The sequence below is a fragment of the Passer montanus genome, unplaced genomic scaffold, assembly GCF_014805655.1.
Source record: "Passer montanus isolate IOZ18808 unplaced genomic scaffold, ASM1480565v1 scaffold34, whole genome shotgun sequence".
Lineage (NCBI taxonomy): Eukaryota > Metazoa > Chordata > Aves > Passeriformes > Passeridae > Passer > Passer montanus.
In genome coordinates, this window is record NW_024368152.1 from 8,865,911 (window position 1) to 8,889,127 (window position 23,217).

The 23,217-nt window shown below is 37.5% G+C and overlaps 1 protein-coding gene across 3 annotated transcripts in view; it reads left to right on the forward strand.

The window, feature by feature from the left end:
• Nucleotides 1-23,217, forward strand: part of GREB1 (growth regulating estrogen receptor binding 1) — a 64,373-nt gene that overhangs the window by 21,321 nt on the left and 19,835 nt on the right. The window contains exons 7-23 of one of the 3 annotated variants that reach the window (XM_039715707.1): nucleotides 977-1,102; nucleotides 3,046-3,168; nucleotides 4,043-4,180; nucleotides 4,369-4,415; nucleotides 4,500-4,554; nucleotides 5,455-5,805; nucleotides 6,502-6,630; nucleotides 8,156-8,281; nucleotides 8,732-8,929; nucleotides 9,020-9,200; nucleotides 10,706-10,898; nucleotides 11,607-11,743; nucleotides 12,838-13,177; nucleotides 14,769-14,884; nucleotides 15,582-15,781; nucleotides 17,555-17,644; nucleotides 19,015-19,607. In XM_039715707.1, the coding sequence (XP_039571641.1) occupies nucleotides 977-1,102; nucleotides 3,046-3,168; nucleotides 4,043-4,180; nucleotides 4,369-4,415; nucleotides 4,500-4,554; nucleotides 5,455-5,805; nucleotides 6,502-6,630; nucleotides 8,156-8,281; nucleotides 8,732-8,929; nucleotides 9,020-9,200; nucleotides 10,706-10,898; nucleotides 11,607-11,743; nucleotides 12,838-13,177; nucleotides 14,769-14,884; nucleotides 15,582-15,781; nucleotides 17,555-17,644; nucleotides 19,015-19,607 (3,143 nt within the window). Of the gene's footprint in view, nucleotides 1-976; nucleotides 1,103-3,045; nucleotides 3,169-4,042; nucleotides 4,181-4,368; nucleotides 4,555-5,454; nucleotides 5,806-6,501; nucleotides 6,631-8,155; nucleotides 8,282-8,731; nucleotides 8,930-9,019; nucleotides 9,201-10,705; nucleotides 10,899-11,606; nucleotides 11,744-12,837; nucleotides 13,178-14,768; nucleotides 14,885-15,581; nucleotides 15,782-17,554; nucleotides 17,645-19,014; nucleotides 19,608-23,217 lie in introns of those variants that run through there. The other 2 variants (XM_039715706.1, XM_039715708.1) reach the window with 2 other exon arrangements.

The following is a 23,217-nucleotide window of genomic DNA, read 5'->3' on the forward strand; positions in this document are numbered from 1 at the left end:
CTTATTTATGAAGTGTTTTTCTAGCTGTCACTTGTCTGGTCACAGATGACAACTGTTACAGGATCCAGTGTAATTTTAGCTTTTTTTGGTCTGATCCAGTCTATTTTATGCTATGACCAGAGTCCTTTTCAAAACAGACATTATATGGGCATCAGCTCAAAAGCTTGTGAATTTTTTCTTCTGCTGAGAAAAGTGACCTTAATATTAAAAAACAAACTAATGGTCAGTATCTGTAACTTTCTTTGTATTAAAAATTCTTTTTGCGACCTTTACTTTTCCATTAACTTGACATAAATGAAAGGTGATAGATGACAGAGGCTAGAGTGAGCTCTCTGAGCTTCTTCATAATGAAAACAGCTCTTTAGTGTCTTGTGGCTATTACAGTTTTTTCCTGGGTTTTTACACAGGGGAGCTGAAGCACATCTGTGGTGGTTATATTCTGTATATTCTCTGTGTGAGATAGAAGCCTGTTAGTCATGATCTGGAATACTGATGCCCTTCCAGAAGAAATCACCAATCTCTTTATGATAACAGACTGACTTTTTTTTTTCTCAGATTTTACAAAAAAGCTACATTAATTACAAACATATTAGGCTTGAGAATGCCTCCCCCCGCCCCTTTTTTTTTTATTGCAGCATAGTTCAAAAAATCTTAGAGAAAGATTGGGATGGAGGTGAATTTTAAACATCTCTCTTCTGCCTGGTTCTCGAGTAAACTTTCTGTAAGAGCCAGGGTCATGCAAAGAAGCTACAGCTTCTGACATATGCATTTAATTGAAGAATCAGATTTTGCCCAGGCGCTTAATTGGGAGTAGGAGGTCAGAAGTGGATTGTTTCATTCAGCATTGTATTCACTCTTGAGCAGATCCCAATGGCTCTGTTAAAGTAAATGATGAAATTATTGGTTTGTTGTATCAGCTGAGGATCTTGACCCAGAAATGTTTAATGTGAACACTTTGGGGTTTTTTTCTTGTCAGCTGCAGCCGTAGATCACATCCCCTCAACAGCTGCATTCAGCTCAGCAGTTTATAATGGCAAGGAATCACCTAAACAACAGCTGATGAAAAATAACCTGTCTGCTCTGACAAGACCTTCAGTGTTAGGTATTTGTATGGATTTATTGTTTCATAACCCTAAACTCTACATGTATAACAGCAGCATCAAACAAATTAAATCATGATTGTAATTTCCTGAATGAATAGAAATTACCATTCCCTACCAAGTCCTTTCTGACCCCAATACTGTTTTCTGTATTAATTTCCAGGAAAAAAAAATCTTCAGATGTTTTCAGACACAGTTACAGTTCATAATATTAACTGGATGTTTTCCTCATATTTACAGTTCATTAATTTAATAGAGACGCAGACCAGATTCTGAATCCAGGTTCTTAAAGAATGTGTCAGTTTGCATCAATTTCACCAACAGATTTTGTGAAGGGAATTAAGAATATTTTTAAAGCGAGACTTTGGCAACAAGCTCCAGATTCAATAAACTGTGCTCACTGTAGATATTTTTAAGTAATCACTCATAGGATGATTCTTATTGCAGTTCCTATTGAACTGTTGCAGTTCACCTTGGGATGGAGAGCGAGACTTTGGCAACAAGCTCCAGATTCAATAAACTGTGCTCACTGTAGCATTATTATCATAATTTTTGTTAATTGTTTTCTGTCACAAACTGTGTCATTGGCTTGTTTAAGAAGGAAAATTAGTTTTCACTATGGCTAGAAACAAACTGTAGCTCTATTTTTTAATAAGTCTTCCCAAGTTTCCCTGCTGGTATCACAGACAAATTCTCCATCTCTGCCCATTCAGGTTCTTAATCTCTTTTTCCATGCATCAGCACATTATTGCTAATTCATTTCAGAAGGATTTATTTCACATATTAACATATATGAACGAAAGAGCACAGCATTGTCAAATAAAAAAATCCCTTGTCTTGCTCTAAGTATCTTGTGACTTTGTCCCAGTGCAGTTCCAGGAAACCAAGTGAAAGGCTGAGCAGCAAAATGGCCAAAGGCTGCCCTCGCGTGGTAAAAGTGTAAGGGACAAAGTCAGTGGAAATCCGTGTGTGAGGGTCTGCAAGAGAACAATCTTCTTCTAGATCTGAAGGCGTCGGGTTTATCTTTAATTTTAATAAATTTTTAAAAATTAAACCCATACGTTTTGTATTAAATTCTTATATTGCCTCAGTTTTATGTGGGACTAACTATCCTGCCAGGAGATACAGGCTTGTTATGACCTCAGTGTAGTCATGTCCAGAAACAGAAATAGCTCAATCCTGCAAGTGTCTAAGCAATTCCTGGAGGACTATTGACTTGCAATAATTGGAAATACTTGATGTTAGTGGAAGCTCATCATTCTAGGAGTTTGAGGGTGCACAAGGAGACTCAAGAAAATGATGAAAGAAAATTAAAGAAGTTAGTCATCAGGAGAGATGACTCCTAGAGAAACTGTGAGAAAGTTATTTTCACAGAAAAAAAAATTGAAGCTATTCATCTGTAGGAGGAAGGTGTAGAAGTAGTTTGATACGAGTTAATATGGAATAACATAAAACCGAAGATGGAATCAGCAGGAAGTGGCAAAAATCCTGTAAATGGGGAAATTGTTGAAAAGAACTCAGATGTCTATTACTATTACTCTGAAACCCTTGGGAATATTATTTGTAAGTAAGTTATATGTAACACTGTGTCATGTGTTCAGAAATAAAAGGAGCAAAATGCCTACAGTCTTGACTTCAAAATGTTAGTACATTTAAGGATTCTTAGTATGTCTCTGTACTTATACTGTATTTTTCTTAGTAGAGAGAAAGCATTGGTATAAGATAAGGAAAATCTGGATAATTAGGAGTTCTCTGCACTAGAAATTTCCAAGAAATTTGACCAGGATGCAACAAAGTAAAATAAACCACACAAAATTATTATATTCATAGACTTGACCTTTTCTACTACCATACTTGCTGAATACATTAAGTCAGTCAAAACATACTGAATTACCATGCACAAACCTGTATATGTTTTATTCTTATATTCCTCTGAAACATTTAGGCACATTAACAAATTCAGGGCCTCCAAAAAAGCGCCATAAAGGTTGGTCGCCAGAATCTCCATCATCCACTGAAACTTGGAACTTGCAGCTCAATCCACAGGCTTCAAACAGAATTAAAAATGGTAAGCTATACCCAAAGTAATGATTTTGTCTCATTATTCAGAAAATAATGGGCAGAAAGAGGCATTATTTTAAAGACACATGCAGATTCATATGAGAGGTTTCTCTGTGCTAACCTAGATGCTTTATTTCCATTGATTTGTTTTTAAAGCTCTGAGCCTAACTCTCCTTAGGTTCCAGTCACTGAACCATTAACAAATCCCAGCAGATGCCTGGGTCCATTTTTAGACACCAAAATGCCTTTGGAATATTAAAATTAGTATAATAACTTGGGTCCATAATAGCAGTACCATTCATTGTTTCAATTATTTGTCATAATATTTGTGGCGCTTGGATTATATAGTCTAGATACAGACAAGAGTGACATGCAGTAAAACAAACCCAGTTTTCCCAAAATGTTTTCTTCTAATGTACTATTTTTTATATCAAAATTACCATGAAAAAGTTATGCTTGAGCAAACATTGAATCTTGGTTTTTTATTTCTTTCTTCTTATAGCAATAAAAACTGTTTAGAATGAGTAAAACTAAATATATCACATAGAGCTCACAAATCATAACTACACATCTAATCACAACTACACAATATCACATAGGTCTCTCTATTTACGCATTCCTACCTAAAAATGTTTATTTATAAACATTTCAAAATCTTTAGATGCATGTGTGATGTCCAATGTTCCAGTGACATAATCAGTCCTCCAAGACACTTGGCATAATAGTGTGGGTTGTAGTAACAGGTCATGAGCTGTTTGATGGAGCCACAAAAAGCAGTTAATACTGATAGCAAATGTGGGTATGAGATGAAGCTGAACAACTTCTCTTTGAGGAAATCCTTACCAGACCTAACTCCAGTAATAATATGTCTGAAATCTCAGATGGAGGAAGCCTGTCATCTTTGCCAAATTCTGCTGTGGTGGGACCAGCCTCCTCTCCAATGGTGGGCTCGGGAGAACCAGTCTCAGTTCCTGACAACTTGCTGAAAATCTGTAAAGCAAAACCAGTTATTTTTAAAGGTAAATCCCCCAACCCCACAACAAGACATCTTTTTTTTTTTTTTTTTTTTTGCAAGAGATGTAAAGATATATCCCACTCCTAAACACTGTAACACTATCCATTTTAAGAGTCTGACTATTAAAACTGTTTAATGTACATATGAAAAATGACAAAATTAACGTGATGTGTACATACATTTATTTTGTAGGTCATGGAAACTTCCCATATCTCTGTGGGAACATCAATGATGTGATAGTGAGTCCTTTGTTGTACACCTGTTACAGAAATTCACAGTCTTTATCTAGAGCATATGAACAATACGGTGCATCCACAATACAGCCTATTTCTGAGGAAATGCAGCTGTTACTGACTGTCTACTACCTTGTTCAACTAGGTAAGATTGTTCTACATCCAGAGAGACTACATTGAATGTATTACATTCAAGCAAATGAGAAGGGGAATATTAGGGCAGGACAGTACTAAATATTAGTCTGTAATAATATGATACTAAACTACTTCATTCATGGTTATGGAACAAAATGAAGTGACTACATTTTGAAGGCCAGACAGATTGAGTTATATACATAAAAAGTTTATTTTCTGCATCTGGGACCTCATAAATGAAAATCGAAGGAAAAGAGCCATAATTGACTGTTCTTGCAGACAGTCTGTGGTTTAGAAGTATACTGAGACAGGCAGTGCTCAACCTCTTAAATATTTCTAATTAACTGGTACTCGGGTTCAAATTAGCGCAGCTTTATCTGAGTATCACAAGGACAGTTCAAAATGAAAAATTGCTTTTCATCTGCTAAAGGCATCAGAGTCAGACAGTAGTAAATATTAGTCTTTAATAATATGACTAAACTACTTCATTCATGGTTATGGAACAAAATGAAGTGACTACATTTTGAAGGCCAGACAGATTGAGTTATATACATAAAAAGTTTATTTTCTGCATCTGGGACCTCATAAATGAAAATCGAAGGAAAAGAGCCATAATTGACTGTTCTTGCAGACAGTCTGTGGTTTAGAAGTATACTGAGACAGGCAGTGCTCAACCTCTTAAATATTTCTAATTAACTGGTACTCGGGTTCAAATTAGGGCAGCTTTATCTGAGTATCACAAAGACAATTCAAAATGAAAAATTGCTTTTCATCTGCTAAAGGCATCAGAGTCATGCATGCAGAGAGAGTCTGAAGCATGCAAGTCTGAAGCATGGTATAAAAAAAAAAGTTTTTAACTCAATGGTTTTGTGTAATTGTTTCATAATATTTCCCTCTTATTTTTTTTTAGCTGCAGACCAGGTCCCTTTGATTGAGGATTTGGAGCAAATTTTCATGCGCTCCTGGCGGGAGTCCCACCTGTCTGAAATCCGTCAGTACCAGCAGGCTGTTCCCCAGGCCTTCCCCCAGCTGCCCAGCCCCATCACCCCGGTGACCTCAGCCCAGCTGCCCTGGCTGGCAGGGCTGGCAGCCAGCTCCTGTAACGACAGTGTCCACATCATTGAGTGCAGCTACTCCCTGGCAGAAGGGCTTTCAGAAATGTTTAAGCTGCTCATCGAAGGGAAATTAATAAAGACAAACTATGTGGTGATCATATGTGCCAGTAGAAACCGAGCCATCGACTCCTGCATTGTGATAACAGGTAATGTGCCAAGGATGTATCTCCTTGCAAACCTGAGCAATTCAGTGCTGTGAGGGGCTTGGGTGGAGTTCCAGTGAGTTGCCTCACAAAGCAGAGCTTTGGCCAAACAGTGATGGGCTTTGATGAAGCCAAGGTGACTCTGCACAGTTGGTCTCTCCCCAGCAAAACACCTTCTGCCTGCATTGCCCATTTTCTCACCAAAGCATCTCAGCCAACAAGGCTGCAAACAAGAAATAGTGGGTTACAGTACACACAGTGCATAAAGCTCTCCTGCTCTGTGCAACTGGGGTATTAATGCAGAGAACCTTTCTTTAGCTTCTAAAAAATGGTATTTCAATGTCATTCCCTTCAACAACCTGCTCACGATTAAACAAATTATCTGACTGGCCATTCAAAGATCCATTGTGATTGTAAGACAATTGGCAATTCCTTTCAATATTATATTGTCTTTTTTATCCTGTATTAGCAAATACTTTCCAAATTGGGAATAAAATACAAAAAATTGTAAACCATGAATCTATTTTACATGTGTCTGGTGAATATATGTGTTGGAGACATAAAAGACTAATCTCTGCCATTTTTGTATGTGTGGTATTTATTTAGTTGTAGAGAATTTTTATTATGACTTAGAAGAATGTTGTTAACTTTACTTTGAAGAGTTCTCAAAATTCTTTTTTTTTTTGTTTTGTCTTTTAGGAAAGTATCAGGCAAGAGTTCTGTCTGAGAGCATGCTCAGTCCTTCAGACTACCAAAAAGAAGTTAACTATCAGCTGGTCACAGGGAAGGTGGAAACTCTGGGGTCCTTCTTTAGCACACTCTGCCCAGGTACCTAACAGATTGTAAAGAGTCATGTTTCCAAATCCCTGAAACTTCTAAGTCTGGGAAAACATCTGTGCTCATTTCCTTACCAGATGGAAGACACTATTAGAAATATATGAAAAATGCAGGACAAAGTTACAAAAGCACAGTTGAATTGAAATTCCTCCTAAAAGCATCAGTGTCTAAAATACATTGGTTTCATAAAAATAGGTCAGCAAATAGCTGAGCATATTATTCTTAGCTATGCAAATCCATTCTTATATTATGTAAGTCCATGTGCACATGAATGTATAAATTCTTTTGCCCTAAGCATTTAGAGAAGAATATATCAGAGCTATTTTATGAAAGGTGGGATTTTCTCCTTCAATTTACCATACTTTAAACTTGATTGTGATGCCTGGAACAGAGAAGAAAATTGCAGAGCAACTGGATCATTTTTTTAAGTGAGCTTTCTGAGAATTACAACAGGCAGGATTATCTGGGGATAGATCAAGCTGTGTGGAAAGTTAAGCCACAACTAGAGCAAATGCAGCACATTTGTCAGGATTAATGGGATGTCACAGACTTCTTTGCCATTCACATCATGTTGGTAAATAGATCACAAGAACCCTTCTGAATGTGTCATGATACTTTGAGTGGTCACTTAAGGGAATCTCATTTTCCTTAAATCATCTTGTAGTAAAGTACTGTTTATCTTAGTATCTTCAAAGTATGGTTCTCAAAATCAGAGAACCATAGAGAGTCACAGAGAGTCATAGAGTTCTCTGCAGTTGCTGTTATTTAGCAACATTATTGTTTAGTTGTTATTGTTTAGCTGTTGTAAAGCGGAACAAGTAAATGAGCATCCTAAAAATAGTGGCCACCTATATTCACTGGACTGCCCTTCACAGGAGAGGCCCTGCCTTTCTGAGCTCACTGCAGACAGGCTGACACGTTTTTTCAACTGCTGAGAAAATACTAATGCCTGGGTCAGGCATATTGTACTCTCTGCATAGCTTTCAACTATAAGTAGGGTCCCTGCTCTATAGAAATGGGTATGTTTGCAGTACTTCAATAAAATACACCTTGCTTGCTTCAGCATTGACTCATGTTTTTCTTTTGGCTGTATTAGAAATTATTTTTCTTTCTGTCTCTCAAAAATGTTAGAGTTTTAAAAATGTTTTATCAGATGTTTCTCAACTTTCTTATAATCCTTGTTAATGAACAGTATGGATCCATGGTCTGAACATAAACTAAGCCAGTTTCATGTCATTGTTGCTGGTTTGCATCAAGGCCTTAAGGTTAGTTTTCTACCTCCTAGCTGGTCTGCAGAGATGGTTTGTCATTCAGTCTTCATTTTACTGGTGATATTCTGAAAAAAGAGATGCAATAGAAAATAACCAGAGGGTTCTTGTATAAAACAGCCAATTAGCCAAGGGCAGGATAGCTAGAAAATGTATATAAAGTCTTTCAGATCTACAAGACAACATGAATATGAAATGCAGCTCTTGTTAACATGGATGTTTATTCCACTGTCCCTTCCATTTGACAGAGGGTGACATTGATCTTTTGCTGGAAAAATTTTATCAAGAAAACCAAGGGCACATCTCTTCATCACTTTCTGCTTCAGTGAATAAACCAACAGCAGTGAATGGAGCTGGAACAGCTGTGTGTACAAGTAAGTAAGGAGGATGTTCTAGAGAGGTAGCAGAGTGGGGCACTGGACACCAAGTTCTGGGTGCACAGTTAGATCACTCTGGGCAGAGCCCAGAAGGCAAAGGTCCTGAGGCAAACAGCAGCTCATGTCTTGCAATATTCAGATTTACACTGATGGATATTCTGCTTCATTCCACTGGGTATCACAGTGTTTGAAGCTGTAAGTTGTACTTCTGTGGTAGCAGAATGCTATTGTTCAAATTCACTTTCAGGTCTCAGACACTTACAGGACCAAAGAGTCCAAATGCAGAAATATGTCTTTGCATATTCTCTATGGATTTTCATAAATTAAGTCCTGTAAATAAGCAAAATACCTTAAAGAATAAATCAGTTATTCTTTGCCAGACTCTTAACATTTTACATTAGATTAGACTTTGGGCATATATCTAAACAGAATTTTTCCTTTTTCCAGGTTATGAGATTGAACGACATCAAATTCGTCCCTTCCAGCTAGCAGTGGCTCAGAAATTGCTGTCTCATATTTGCTCAATTGCTGACTCCAGCACTCAAAATCTTGATTTGGGTTCCTTCGAGAAAATTGATTTCTTGATTTGTGTTCCACCCTCCGAAGTGACTTACCAACAGACTTTGTTTCATCTCTGGCACTCAGGTGCTCATTAGTTAGCTTTACTTTGGATTTACACAACATTCCTAGATGTATTCCTATCCAGAAATACTGACACTTGTTCTGTACTTTTAGGTATATTATTAGAACTTGGATTAGAAAAGGAACATCTTACAAAGCAGAGAGTGGAACAGTATGTTATGAAACTAGATGCAGAAGCCCAAATTAAATTCAAAATCTTTTTGCAAAACTCTATGCAGAATCCACACACACTGTTTGTCCTAATCCATGATCATGCACACTGGGATCTAATGAGGTAAGAAAACTAGTAGCATGTTTTTGGGGAAATTATTATCTGCATTATCTCTCAAGATTAGTTTTCAGATTTATCCCTTTCTTCATCTTTGTTTGCATCTTTCTGCTAACGCTGCCTCCCCATGCATTGAATAAACATGTTTTAAGGTCCTTCATGATTTATTCTTACCCTGCTTATTATATTGTGCCTTAGTGGAACATTTCAGCTTTTTTTGCTCCCCATTCCTATCTACTTTCAGCCACAGCTATTGTTTTCTTTGGCTGTTTGTCCTTTGTTCAGGAGAAAGCTTCCTGTGAAAGTACACAGAGCTCCTCATTCTCTGTTATTTTCTGGGCTGTAAAATTTGCAAAACCTCAACCCAGTGAGTAGAAAACTAGTGAGCCAACACTGCTGCCTATTTTTTTTAACTGATTGGGAGTTTTCCACTTCTTTTCTATCCAAAATCACTGATTTGCAAGAATTGAAAGCTTCTGTGGATTCTTAGTGATGCCAGGTAGAGTTCTGAAGGGAAGAGAGAGGTTCCTGTCCAGTGTTTACCAAGTTCCCCATCAGCTCACTCACATAACTCATTGCTTCCCTCTTCCCTCAGAGCTCTGTTTCCATAGATTCTCAACAACCTGCCTGCTCAGATGTGGGGCTGCTTTTGCTGCCTCGTTCTGAGGCTCTTGGGGAGGTTGGAAAACATTCTGGACTCCAGAAACACCAGCATATTCCAACTTTGGGATTGTGGTAGTGTTTCTGAAACCAAAAACTGGACTCTTGCTTGTGAATGAAGTGGGGTCTTGTCTTTTACTCTGGTTAACAATGATGACTTTCAATGAAACTGCATCTGAGGGTTTCCTGTTCAACTCCCCTGTCTTAGGAACTTACCTGGACTTTTACAGCTGTCCCAGCCTTTGAGGCATTTATTAATTTATTCCTTGAGTGGTAGGGAAGTACCTCTGTTGCTGCTTAACTCTGTTTTCTGTTTAATAAAGATACATAGGCCAAAAATTAAATAGCATGAGTTTGGACTGAAATTTTGCACAAGAGCAAGGAATTGACTGTCAATATTATGTGATACTGTGATTTGCTCTAAGAATAACTACTCTTCGTTTTTTCTCTTTTTCTATCATACTGACTTATCACGTGTATTTTTCTATCTTGATTTTTGTAGGTTAGAATTATCCTTTGTTAAGGGCAGCACTAACAATCTGACCAAAGTTACTACAGGACAATGTGTCTATTGGTAACTTCCACATAAGCTTCCTTTCCTACTTTATCTCTCATATTCTGGTAGCTGCAGGGATTGGTAATTTGCTAGTGAGAGAGTTTATCAGACTCAGAGAAATTTTTACTTGGAGTGAAATAATTTGTATTTTCTTCTGTGCAACAATTTTAGGGTGAAAGAAGAGTCCTAAATTCCTTTAACTTTGATTTCACATCCAGGTTTAAGCTATTCCACTGGCACAAATATTCCCTTTTGCTGATCACTTTGGAGAGTTTTGGGTTTGTTTTTTTTGCAGTGCTATGCATAGTCTTTATCCTCAAACAGAGCTGCCATCAGGACTTGTTGATAGACTATTGAACTGCAGGGAGGTGAAAGAGGCACCAAATATTGTGACCCTCCATGTGACTTCCTTCCCCTATGCGCTGCAGACACAGCACACTCATATCAGCCCTTACAATGAGATCCACTGGCCTTCTTCATACAGCAATGTAAGATGCATGCTTTGAGGTGCTTTTCTGAGCTTTTCATAAGTTATTTTCCATTTATGTACTTGATAAAACAGTGAAGTCCCCATGATTTTTGTAAACAAGAGTGAAGTTTGACTGACATCCTGTTCAGTCTGTGGCAAGCTCACTTTTCCTTTTCTTATCCTTTCTAGCTTTCTTTTTCTTTATTCCTTTTATATTTTCCACAAACCTTAGTAGCTCTGCTAAATATTTTTGAGCTACGTAAATGGAAATCATCTTCAGTTCTGTCTCTAGTGCATTACTGCATAGATATATGTACGTACATGGATTTTTTTTCATATATGTGTATATTTATTCCATATAGCTGGTCTATCTGTGTGTATGGATATGTGGGGAGAGAAAAAGAAATTTTCCACTTTTTTACTGCATAAATATATGCACATAAATGGATTTTTTTCATATATGTGCATATTTATTCCATATAGCTGGTCTATCTGTGTGTATGGATATGTGGGGAGAGAAAAAGAAATGAGGAAGAATTGGTCAAATTTTCATTCTCTCCAAATAACTAATTCTGTTTCTTTCTCTTCTTGTTTTAATATGTTTGAATAGATGTATGCTTATTAGAGAATGTGATTGTAAGTATATCAAGATACCAATGGTTATTCCCTTGGAAATTAATTATTAATTACTTTATCCTTATATTTTTTATTGCTTCATTTGGTCTAGGGTGTAGATTTATACCATGAAAACAAGAAATACTTTGGACTGTCAGAATTCATTGAGTCCACCCTCTCTGGACATAGTATTCCACTGCTTCGGTATGACAGCTCCTTTGAAGCAATGGTCATGGCTTTGGGAAAGAGGTATGGAGCCCTCCTTTGTTTCACATGGAAAACTTAGGAAGTCTTTTTTAGGTCCTTGAGTTATTAGCTAGAAGACCATTTATTTATTTATTTATTTATTTTACTTCTCGTTGTCTTACACATCATTTAGATATGCAAGGCATTTCACCAGTTCTTACTTTCTCCTAGGTATTTATTATATACTGGGCCTGCAGTGCCATCACTGGAAGCTGTGTCCTACTATTAGCATGCACATTGCTTAGCCCAATTTACAATGTGTTCGTGTTGTGACCTGTAACTCCTCCATATTATAATAATCTAACATTGTATCATCATGCAATTTTAAATGTGTTATTACTTTTGTCCAATATTATAATTTGCTGACCCTGGCTGATTTTGATATTAGGTATACTGCACTTGGAACACAAAGAGTAGTTAGATACATCACTGTGGTAGGTACACATAAATCAGAAATAAAAACTTCACAGCAAGCCAGAGTCACTTTTCTGACCAAGCCATAGCAAGCACTCTTTTTACTGTGCACCTGGGTTTCATTTCTGTGAAAATCAAAACACAGGAAGCTATTGGATAGCCATGGATCACCTTTCCAAAAACTGGGGATTGAGACAGGGTGTAGCTGGCCCTGGGAAGTTGGAGTGCTCATTGGTTGCTGCCTACATACATATTCAGTCTTCTTGAACACAAGAGTAAGTTGGTCCAGGGCTACAGTAAGAAAACAAGAGAAACACCCAATCTCTCTCTGCCCCTTAAGAATGGCACACAATGAAGAATAATATTCTTACTGAATGCTTCAGCTAATATTCTGTGATAAATTTTGTAACAGCAGTAGGGTGTGGATAAACTAAAGTGATGCAACCTTACTGGACTACTTGTTTAGTAAACCTTTATGGAGAGAAATGAAGGGACAACATCAGTTCTGATTGTGAAATGATGCCTTGCGAATACTGTACAACTGCAATTGATGAGATTTTGTTGTATAGTAGATACGAAGGATTTGTTACAGGAGGAAATCCTTAGTTTGCTATATTTTTATATTTTAAAAATAGCTTTTTCACATCATCCTTCAATACTCTTTACTTCACCATTTATTTCAGGTTCCCCAGGTTACACAGTGCAGTGATAAGGACTTTTGTCCTCATCCAGCACTACTCTGCAGCAATGATGGCAGTGTGTGGTCTTTCTCAGATGAAGAATTACACCTCAGTTGAAACTCTGGAAATCACCCAAAATCTAATAAACTCTTCAAGGCAATGTCCTAGTGGCCATGGCCTCATGGTGGTGTTGAGAATTCCATGTATCCCCCTGGCTGCAGTGGCATATGAACGTCTGTATAACGTAAGGGAAAGACTAGCCCTTGAAGATAACTTTGAAATAATCCTGGGAAATCCTAATTCGGGCATCACAATCGGGAAGCACTTTGTGGAACAATTGAAGGTAAATTGCAGAATGGCATGTGCTGGGAAGCTTCATTAGATGGGTGTCACTGATTATAGTTATAGCCATGAGCTGAAGTGTGGAGTCTTAAAGTAAAAACAAAAGCTGCCATGAGGAGCATGACTTTTACCTTTTACACATACTGTCTGTGACACCTTTCCTGTCCTGCCTGTGGTTAATGCTCATTGAAGTATTAACTGATACAGTTAGCACTTGACGTCCAGTAGCAATCCTCAGAAACAGTTGAAATGCTTTTATCTAAAGGAATTATGAGAAATACATTAAGAAGCCAAATAAAATTTCAGTTTTAGCTAAATTTTCTCACAAAAACTTCACAGGACAAAAAGAAGATTTTAACCAGTGACTAGTTGATAGTTAAATTATTCTTGTCACCAGCAGGGGACAGGAAGACACATTTGATTTGCTTGATCAGTGATGGTAGTTACGGATCCTAGAGCACTCCGGTGTTCACAGTTTGGGATTTTATGCTTTCTGAAGCATAAATCATGTTTTGGTTTATGGATTAATTTATATCCTTTAAGTCCAGAACCATGGGTCATCTGTTTAAAAAAAAAGCATCCTTTCCTCTTCATAAAATTACCATCTTCTGATCACCAAAGCAAAAATGTATTTCCATTCAAGAATGTTGTAATATATATATATATATATATATATAATACTGTTTACTCTGTTTGATCCAATACATGTTAGATGAAGTAATTTGAGATCCAGAGCCTAGTGCTGATCTCATTCTGCTATTAATTAGGCATCACTGACTCTGAAAAATCAGTATTAGTTCTGAGTCACATCCTGATTGTGTTCTCTGACATGTGTAGAGGGGAACATGAACAGATGTCAGAGGCCAAGTTGTTGTACTGTTGCTCATACCATAGATACTCCTTATCTGTAGGTCAGTCTCACAGCAGAAAGGACTGACTGGTGAATAAAGCAATGTAGCCTGAGGCTGAACAGTCAAACAATATATGGACTTGTCAGATTTCTCATAAAGTTACCAGGAAAACCGATAGCTTTAGGGGGGAATGGGAGACTCCAGAGGGTTGTGAATAGGGACAGTGGTGTGTTTTGAACACTTCCAACTTTCTTCTGTTCCTCTAAGGTGAAAAAGTCTCATTTCTAGCTTATTTTCTTCCTTGGACTCAGACCTCCATATATTATCTGCCTCAAGAAGCCTCTGTATTCTCTTCTCTCCCTGAAAACTCCTGCTCAGCTTTACTCTCCATTGTGCCATATTTGCCATATGCCCTGGTCTCAGTGCTATCTATGCAGCTTGGAAGCTGGGAGGCTTTTCAGGCTGGAACATACTGTCCCAATGTGCTCAGACTAACAGCAGGCAGATTGCTGCCTGTAATGCTCTAGAAACTGTGAGAGCTGTCTGTGTAGAATTTGGCTCTGCTGTGTGCTTTCTCTTCCACTGTACAAGTGGATTATTATAATGGATGATAAAGCATGCATTTCTGTCTTATGATTTGATATAGATGTATCTCAAATATATATATATATAAACTATTATATAGTTATAGATAGGTCCAACATATAGATATGTCCAACAGGGTTTCTCTACCTTGTACAGATCTGGCAGAAAATTGAGGATGTAGATTGGAGGCCACAGACCTATTTGGAATTGGAAGGTTTGCCTTGCATATTGATATTTAGTGGGATGGATCCACAAGGGGAGTCTTTGCCACGGTAAGAAGATCCACTCTTTTCTCAGTGGCAGTGTGTTATCCATTGCTTATCAAGCAGCTAAAGATTAACTGTGTGATTACTTGTGTGAGAGGACAGCAGATTTCAGTGTCAAGGTGTTTCTTTGCCATTTTGGGGTCAGTTTTTATATCATAAATACAAACTCCATATTATTGATAATAAACTTCTGTTAATAGAAAGATGTAAATAGCTCCAAAATATTATGAGGCTTATCAGTTTAGAGGAGAGAATAGGCATGTTAAAAAAAAAAAAGAAGTATAGCTGCTGAGGTTTCTTTAGGGTAGCTGAGAGATGTGCTAATGATGGTTGTATGTGTGTCCCAGGATGTGGAGTGCCTTCTGGAATGGCAGCTGGAAGAGAGACAGGATGCCCTGGGGCACTAAATGCTTTTGTATGTTCAACTGAATCTTTGTGTGTTAGATTTAGAATCCAAATGGTTATTCTTTTTTTGATGAAGATGCTAATGTTCAGTGCAGTAAATTAAGGTGTGTAATTGGATTAAGAGGAAGAAAAGTGTATGCACCACAGTGGTAAGCTTATTAAGCACAAAATACTGTGTTCTATCTCATCCCTTGTTGAGGCAAATAATGAAAAAAATTCTCTTTGGCTGTGTTTCTCAAAGAGATAAGGCAGAAGATTACAGTGAGTTTTGATACCAGTTCCTCCTGTTTCTCTCCAGATCACTGAGATACTGTGACCTACGTTTAATAAATTCGTCTTCTTTGGTACGGACAAGCCTGGAGCAAGAGCTTGGTTTGGCAGCATACTTTGTGAGCTCAGAACTTCACACAGAGAAAGCAGTTGTGAATGATGTGTTAGAAAGTGACCCAGAGAAACTAAGCAGTACTGACAACGAAGATGAAGAAATAGTGACAGAAGGTATTTTTTATTACTGGTAATAAAACAAGCTGTAAAATGATTGAAAATTACTAGCAAAAGCAAAAATGCATGGGTGAGGTTTTCTCATTTTAGTCTTACTGAGTGAGCTCTGCTCATTAGTTTTGTTTGATCTCATCGAACCTCTGTTTCCTCACCCTTCTGCTGCTGATGCATTTTAACTTTTTGCAGTTCTGTATCTGTTCTCTCTCTCTGTTTTCTGGCTCCCTCCTGTGTTCCTCCTTTGCCCTGTATGTTCTGACAGCCAAAAAGTGGAGCTCAAATAGGATCACCAGGTGACATTCACTGTTCAGAGGGCCCTCTGCTCTCTCTCTCGCCAGCAGGGAAGGGTGAGATTTGCTGTCAGAGAAGCAGCAGCAGTGACTGCATCCCTACCCTCAGTGCCAGCTCCAACTAAACTGTTCCTGGTGCTACTGAACCTATACTTAAAATTATGTCAGTGGTAAAGATTCCTTTCAAGGAAACAGCTGAGCAGTCCCTAGCTTGTAAGGTGTAAAATAGTATGGATTGAAAATATATCTCAACATAGAAACTTCTGAGTTCTCCTTGAAAATGCCCATGAATTCAAATTAACAGTGTAACAGAGTTAGTGAATTCATTATTTCTTTAGAAACCAATTGAGAACATACAAATGTGTAAAAAGCAACAATAAGTTACCCAGGAACAATTACTTTCTAGTTTGTTTTTTTTTTTTTTAGTTATAATTGATGGACATTATCAGCTATTTATTAGTTATTTACACTTTACTATCCATTGTGTCTGTGGAAAACAAAGGATTTTTATACCTGTAAAGTATTTAAATCTCAAACAACTTGCCTTCATTTCCTTTTCTATAGTGTGAGGAGGAGGAAACCCAGTTACCTTCCAAGTTCACCTAGGAAGTTTCTTACTCACTGAAAATGACAGCAGAACAATCTGAACAAAAATACTTTCTTTAATCCGATATGGACTCTTCATAGAGGAATGAAATACCTGAGGTCATACTCAAACTGTGTTCAATAGATGCCTGCTTCAGATGTGATGGGTGCTCCTTGCGATGAGTAGTTCTGTCCATTTAGTTGAAGTATGCTGAGCTTGTATGAGACCTGAGTCAAATGGGCTCCTGTGATGTCTAAGGCTGCTCTCCTAGTCCATGAAGTATGGTATGATCATCCAGAGTCCAATTCAGAACATGTGAGATAGGCTTACAGTCCAAGTTTGCTGATGGCAGTGCTTATGTCTCAATTTATCACATTAAAACTGTACAGAAACAAGCATTTTAACTTAGGAGCCTGAGCTAGGAATCTCAAGTGAATGGCGTTGATGGCCACCCACCTTTTGAGGATTTTCATCACCAAAAGCTGAGATATAATCTGGCCATGTAGCTGTGTGGGGTAGGAGGTAATTTCAAAACATACTGACAAAATAGAGCTTGTTGCCTGCTGCTTTCCTTGACACTGGATTAGTGGGGAATGTAAGACATGGGCTGGAAGAGAAATCATGGTTGAGACAGGCCTAGATATTACCAGATCCTGGTTGCAGCCCTGGTTTTTGTGAAGCTATTGCAGCTCAGCATAGGTAAATTAGACTGTAGGCTGATCCAATATTCTGTGGTGGGAGCAGATACTCTCCATACTGGAAACAGTGTCAGGATGAGGACAAACCCCACACAAGCCCTTCTCTACTTTTCCTTACTTTTACAATATAGCTGTGACTTACAGGCTTACCTAAATTATATTTTGATTTTGTTTTCCCTTATTATCATTCATGAAACAGGTTCTGCTTCAGAAAAGAGAAGTCCTATGAAACGAGAAAGATCACGTTCCCATGACTCTGCCTCTTCATCTCTCTCTTCAAAAGCTTCCAGTAAGACCATAAGATCATCTCTGTTAATTTAAGATAAGGACATAAAAAAGACCTTAGCTTATTTGATAAATAATAAAAGGCACAAGTCACTAAGGTTTTGATACATCCTGTTTTAATGGGATCACTTAAGATGATTGGAAAACATAGGGATTAGACTTCTGAAATATAGAAAATAGGATCTTTTCTTGCTTGAAAAATTATCAAAATTAACATGGGGTGCCCATGTGGTCTGCCCATGGCTCTGTGCCCTCAGTACATCTGTGGTTAAAGAACTATTTTTCTTACTTTTTTTTCTGTGCCCCTGGATACTGGTATTTTGAGGGATGTCACACTGGTGTTACTTGCAACCATTCACAGTGCTGGTGACACTTTTGTATTTGTTGCTAATGGCTATTACTGAGTACTTTATAGACAGGGCATAACTTACTGTTTCTTGAAATCAGGAGAACTACTGACTTTTGTTTGTTCAAAATATGGGGGTTTTTTGAGAACCAGGATGGTTGTTTTCACCATGGGAGGAAATCTGATTTAACCTATGTTCAGCCTTAGGCAGATATTTCTAATACCTTGTGTAGACTGATTCCACAAGCAGTTCTCTGTCTACTTTGAAGACTGTGAGATATTTGCATGTCCTCTTACATTAAGTGTTAAAGTTGCTCAGAACCATTTAACATGTGTTAAACTTTCAAGAAATCTTAATAGTTAAGATATATAGGGTAAAAATATATAGCTTTCAGAAAATCTGCAATTATCAGTGGGGTGTATCTACATCACATATTCCCAGCCAACATTCATGAATTCAGTATGCTCTCTGAGCTGACCCAAAGCTGTGTGAATGCACTAATGCATTAGGTAGCGCCAGGGACTTAAGGGCTGCCAGGTTTTGTTAGATCAGCCTAGGTGCTGCAATGACACAGGCATGGGTGTCAGAGCAGAGCTGACTCAGAGGACTGTTTTTAGATGTCAGTCTGAGTAGACATTTCTGTAGTGTGGTGGGGTAATAGCCTGGAAATACTTATTTCCTTCAATTCATTTAAACGATGGTTTCAGTAGTTTTGTATTTCTCTTGAGTGATTAAAGTATCTGGTGAGCACCTAAAGCAAGGAATGTTTGAGGGAAATAGAGGACAGAGCAATCACTGACATCTTTCCTATGCACTTCAGGACTTTAAAAGCCACTGTCTGCATTGAAACAAATACTACAAACTAGTCCCATTATGGCTTCCTGTATGACGAAGGTCAAAGCAAGAAGAGGAGCAAGATTGCAATGTTAGCTGGACAATGTATCAAGAGGATTATTTGTTGTGCTTTGTTTAACTGTGGCAGAGATAGTTGCACTGTGTTGAAATACAAATTTTCTTTTAATTACAGCATTCTGCACTGAGTCATCCCCTCCCCAAGTCCTAAGTAACAGCACTGAAGAAACGACAAATAACTATGAAAGGCAGAAGCAGAAAGTAGACAAGGGGGCACAAACAACAGTCAGCAAACACTTGCCACCAGTGACTGAACAGCTGGATATGAAACAAAACATAAGAAGCACCCAAGTCTCCATCACCTCATCATCCTCCCCACCTTTCTCCTCCTCTTCTTCCTCCTCTGCACCTGCTCATAACTCCTTCATCCTACAGACGTCTCAATGCTCCATGACCAAAGCATCAAAACAGCCTCCCATAGTTTTCCTGCCCAAACTGGTTTATGACATTATTACTTCTACAGACAGCAGTGGACTTCCCAAATCTTCCTCCCTCTTGCCTTACCATTCTGTTATGTGGGCAAGTTCTTTTCGTCCTCTTATGAGCAAGATGATGACGTGCACGGAGCAGTCTCTGTACTACCGCCAGTGGACGGTTCCCAAGCCAATCCATATGGACTACAACAACAGAAGTGAGGGCAGAATGGACACCTTTCACCCAAGGAGACTGCTGCTGAGTGGGCCACCACAGGTGTGTAAAAAGAACAAGGTATTATCATTGATTTATTTTGTTTATCATAATCTCAGAAAAAAAATTAGTTATTATTTTTCATACTTGAAGGGATGGTGTTTTTTTGTAGAGAGTAAATTACTTATATTTTATTTCCTAATCCCTTCTAATAAAAAAAAAAATCTTCCTTTCTTTACTGTTAGCCTGAGTTCCAATAAAGAGAAGCTGCAGCAATATTCACTTTTCAGTCTCTCTCCATTAAAATGTTTTAAAGACAGTTTGCTCAAGAGATAGATTTCATGTGGAATTTCAGTTTGGTAAAGTTGAATATGCATTTACATTTTAAATAAAGATCAAAGATCTTGACAAAGCCACTTTCTTATGATCAATGTGAAAGCAGCTGGGAGTTTGTAATTAAATTATTTTGTTTCCTTTGCACAGCAGACAGAAATAGAAGCTGTTGTAAATAATACATGCAAGAAGGCCAGTTCAAAGTAGCAGAGCCATATTTAAGAGATGAGTAGCGGACACAGGAGTTTTTTACATTACTTTGAAAATATATATGGAAATGGATCTAGTTCTAAGAAGTTAATTCTTGTGTAAATTCTCTAGGAATGTTTAGCACTTATCTCTGAGCAAGGTATCTCCTAGTTAAGTGCACATGTAAAGGTAGTATTGTTGTGCCACATGTTTTACTGCAGTATGAAGCAACAAGATGTGCAGAGGCACTGTGCCTGCTGAGAGCAGATACATTTCCTGTGAACCTCAGAAGTCAAACGGGATAAATGCAAACCAAGACAAAGGTGTTTCCAGTTACTGTAACATCAACCCAAAGAATTAATCCAAAGATAGTAACTGAATTAGTTCGCCACATGAGCCACTCTTCTATGCCCATCCAGGGCAAAAAGCAACTGCATATTGCTATTATTGGTTTCCATTGTATACCTAATATACAGGGCAGAAGGAGTATAAATGAACTCTTCATATTGGGAATTCCCACAGATGCTACTCTGAGTCACAAAGGATTCCAGAAAATATTCTGACAGTTTTTCACTGTCCATTCCTTTGTTATAAATAATTTGTGTTTGCCAAATATTGAGGTATTATGTGAACAAGAAACTGAATTTCATACTGAGCTGCAGCATAAAAATGAGTACAATCGAGAGAGAGATGTTCATTTTCATCCCCAAAAAAACCCCCAAAATGACAGGCTGTAACAAAAGGACAGGCTCTAACTTCTGTTAGAATTTTATATTGCATTCACATCAAACCCCATAAAAATATGATTCTGAAAGCCATCCTAAACACTCACATTAGCCAATAAGAAATTTTTCTTTGGTATTTGAGTCCCAAATGTAAATTGTGGATCTCAGAAGAGTCATTCAGAGACTTCTGACAGCATACTACACACAGTGAGAAGGTTTTGATGGCTCACACACTTGATATTTGCAATTTAACTAACTATGATCAAACAGGAAGCTTGTTTATTTGTCAGGTCACTTTTCACTATCAAACCTCTCTAGTTTTTTTCCAAGTATGGAATAGGACTCCTGTTCACCCTCTGTACAGCTGCAAATTTCAGCCTTGGTAACAATTCTTTTACTTGAAACTGCGTCTCTTTTTCAGCTGTCTTCACAATGCTGGTTATTTCCTAGTGTTGTATCAGGTCCTACAGTTGGATTAGTTCCTAAAGGATGTTTTTTATATCTTTATTCATTTTATATTCCTCAGTTCTTTCTGAAGAATATACCTGTTTCACACAGAACAAATTCATGCTCATCAAAGCAGGAGTATCATATCTTCTTCCTAAATACAAAAATGTAGGGTTATATATTAATTTAATAGAAATTTCCATTTATTATTCCATGGAAATATTTTAATTTATTTCTATCTTCATGGAAAAAACCAGCAACTTTTCTACCTGTACTATTTGAACCTCCCAAAGTACTTAAAGTGCCCGTAAACAAAATAAACAGCTTTAAAAGTATGTGGGTTAATTTAAGGTATAACAATCCAGTGTTTATAGAAGGGAATAGTAGCAATAAAGTATGCAGAAATTAGAATTACTCTTCTCTTTTGAGAAGAAATTATCTTCCTTTCTGAAGTAGGTTTTATTCATTATTTTTTATAATATTAACATTTCACTTGGACTTAATACTTACTGCATCAAAAGGCATAGGCAGAAATAAAAACAATTGTTAGACAGCTCATATCTAAATGTTGGTAACATCTCAGCCAAAGTATAAGAGTGCCAGAGTAATATTTTCCCAAAAATTAGTATTACTTGTTTTCTTTATCAGGCAGCAATTCCTTTACTAAAATTTAAATCAAGAAGCAATTTTCTGGTTAAAACAAAAAATACTAAATCAACAGAGCAAGAAAGCTAGGTGCATTAGAGTATCAAAATGACAACTTTCACTGTCAGGGAAATTAGTAACAAAATATGCTCACCCTTCTCTAATGGAGAGATTTTACCCTTTGTACTGGTCAAAATATTTTTCTGGAAGACTTGATTCATTTTACAAGGACAGTTATGTACATTAGAAGGAAATAAATGTCTTATTTTTACAGTAGGCTTTAGGAAATATAGTAAAAACTTGATAGGTATGTAATAATTTATCTGTAATTAGCTCACATGATCCAAATGAACCCATTGGTTAGTGAGTATAATTCAATATGCATCACCATGTGCAATATGTAATATTGTATCTACGGCTCGATGTCTATTCCCTGGTGCACCATGCAAGTGCCTATACAGAATTCTAAATTCTCTCAAGTATTTTTTCTTCAGAGCATTCATCTTAAAGTTCCCCAAACTGCAAATCAAGTTGTTGTATGTTTGGGTTTTTATCTGGATTTTACAATTTAGAACTGGCATTTTCCTGAAGCGTGGAAGCTGCTGGTGAGCGCAGCTCAGTCCTGTGGCACCACACCCAGTGAATGGAGCAAGTATGTCTTAAAACACTTCCTGAAGAAGAAAACTGCTGCCCATATTATTACTCTACCTTTATTAAAATCTCATTACAGTGGGTGTATATACCATTCACCTTATGTAAGAAAAATATTAGGGAAATATTTAATATATCTATTATTAGCTGTGTTTTAGAAGAATGTAGCATGTGGAAACACGGAGAAGAGCCATCAACATTTGACCAACAGTCTGTGGATCATCAGCATGTTTTCTGCAAATCATCATTGATTCACAGGCCACAGTTTGAAAACCCTTGTCATGGTATGTGAAGAACTGTCTTACCTGGAAATTAGAATAGAAAAGCCTCATGGAATTATTTCCCCTTTCGCCATATTTCTCCAAATGTGAGGCTTGAAATCAGATGATGCTTTATACCATCATGCAAGAATAATAAAGTACTTCTAATGGTCCTGGTGTCCAGCATCTGGAACAAGTTAAAAAAGGAAGCTCATTGCTGTTACAGCTTCTACAACAGCACTTCTGAATGTCATTCCATGGTTGCATGGAGGGACACATGCAGTTTATCTCACTGGAATGCTCTCTCTCAGATTCTTAGTTGGTTTGCACCCTACCCTTGATATCTATGGCAAGCAGAGTTCAGTGGTCAAAATATTTGGAGAGCTTTCCCCTTCTCTTTGGTAATATATGCCTTTGATACAAAAACTAGACCTTCATATA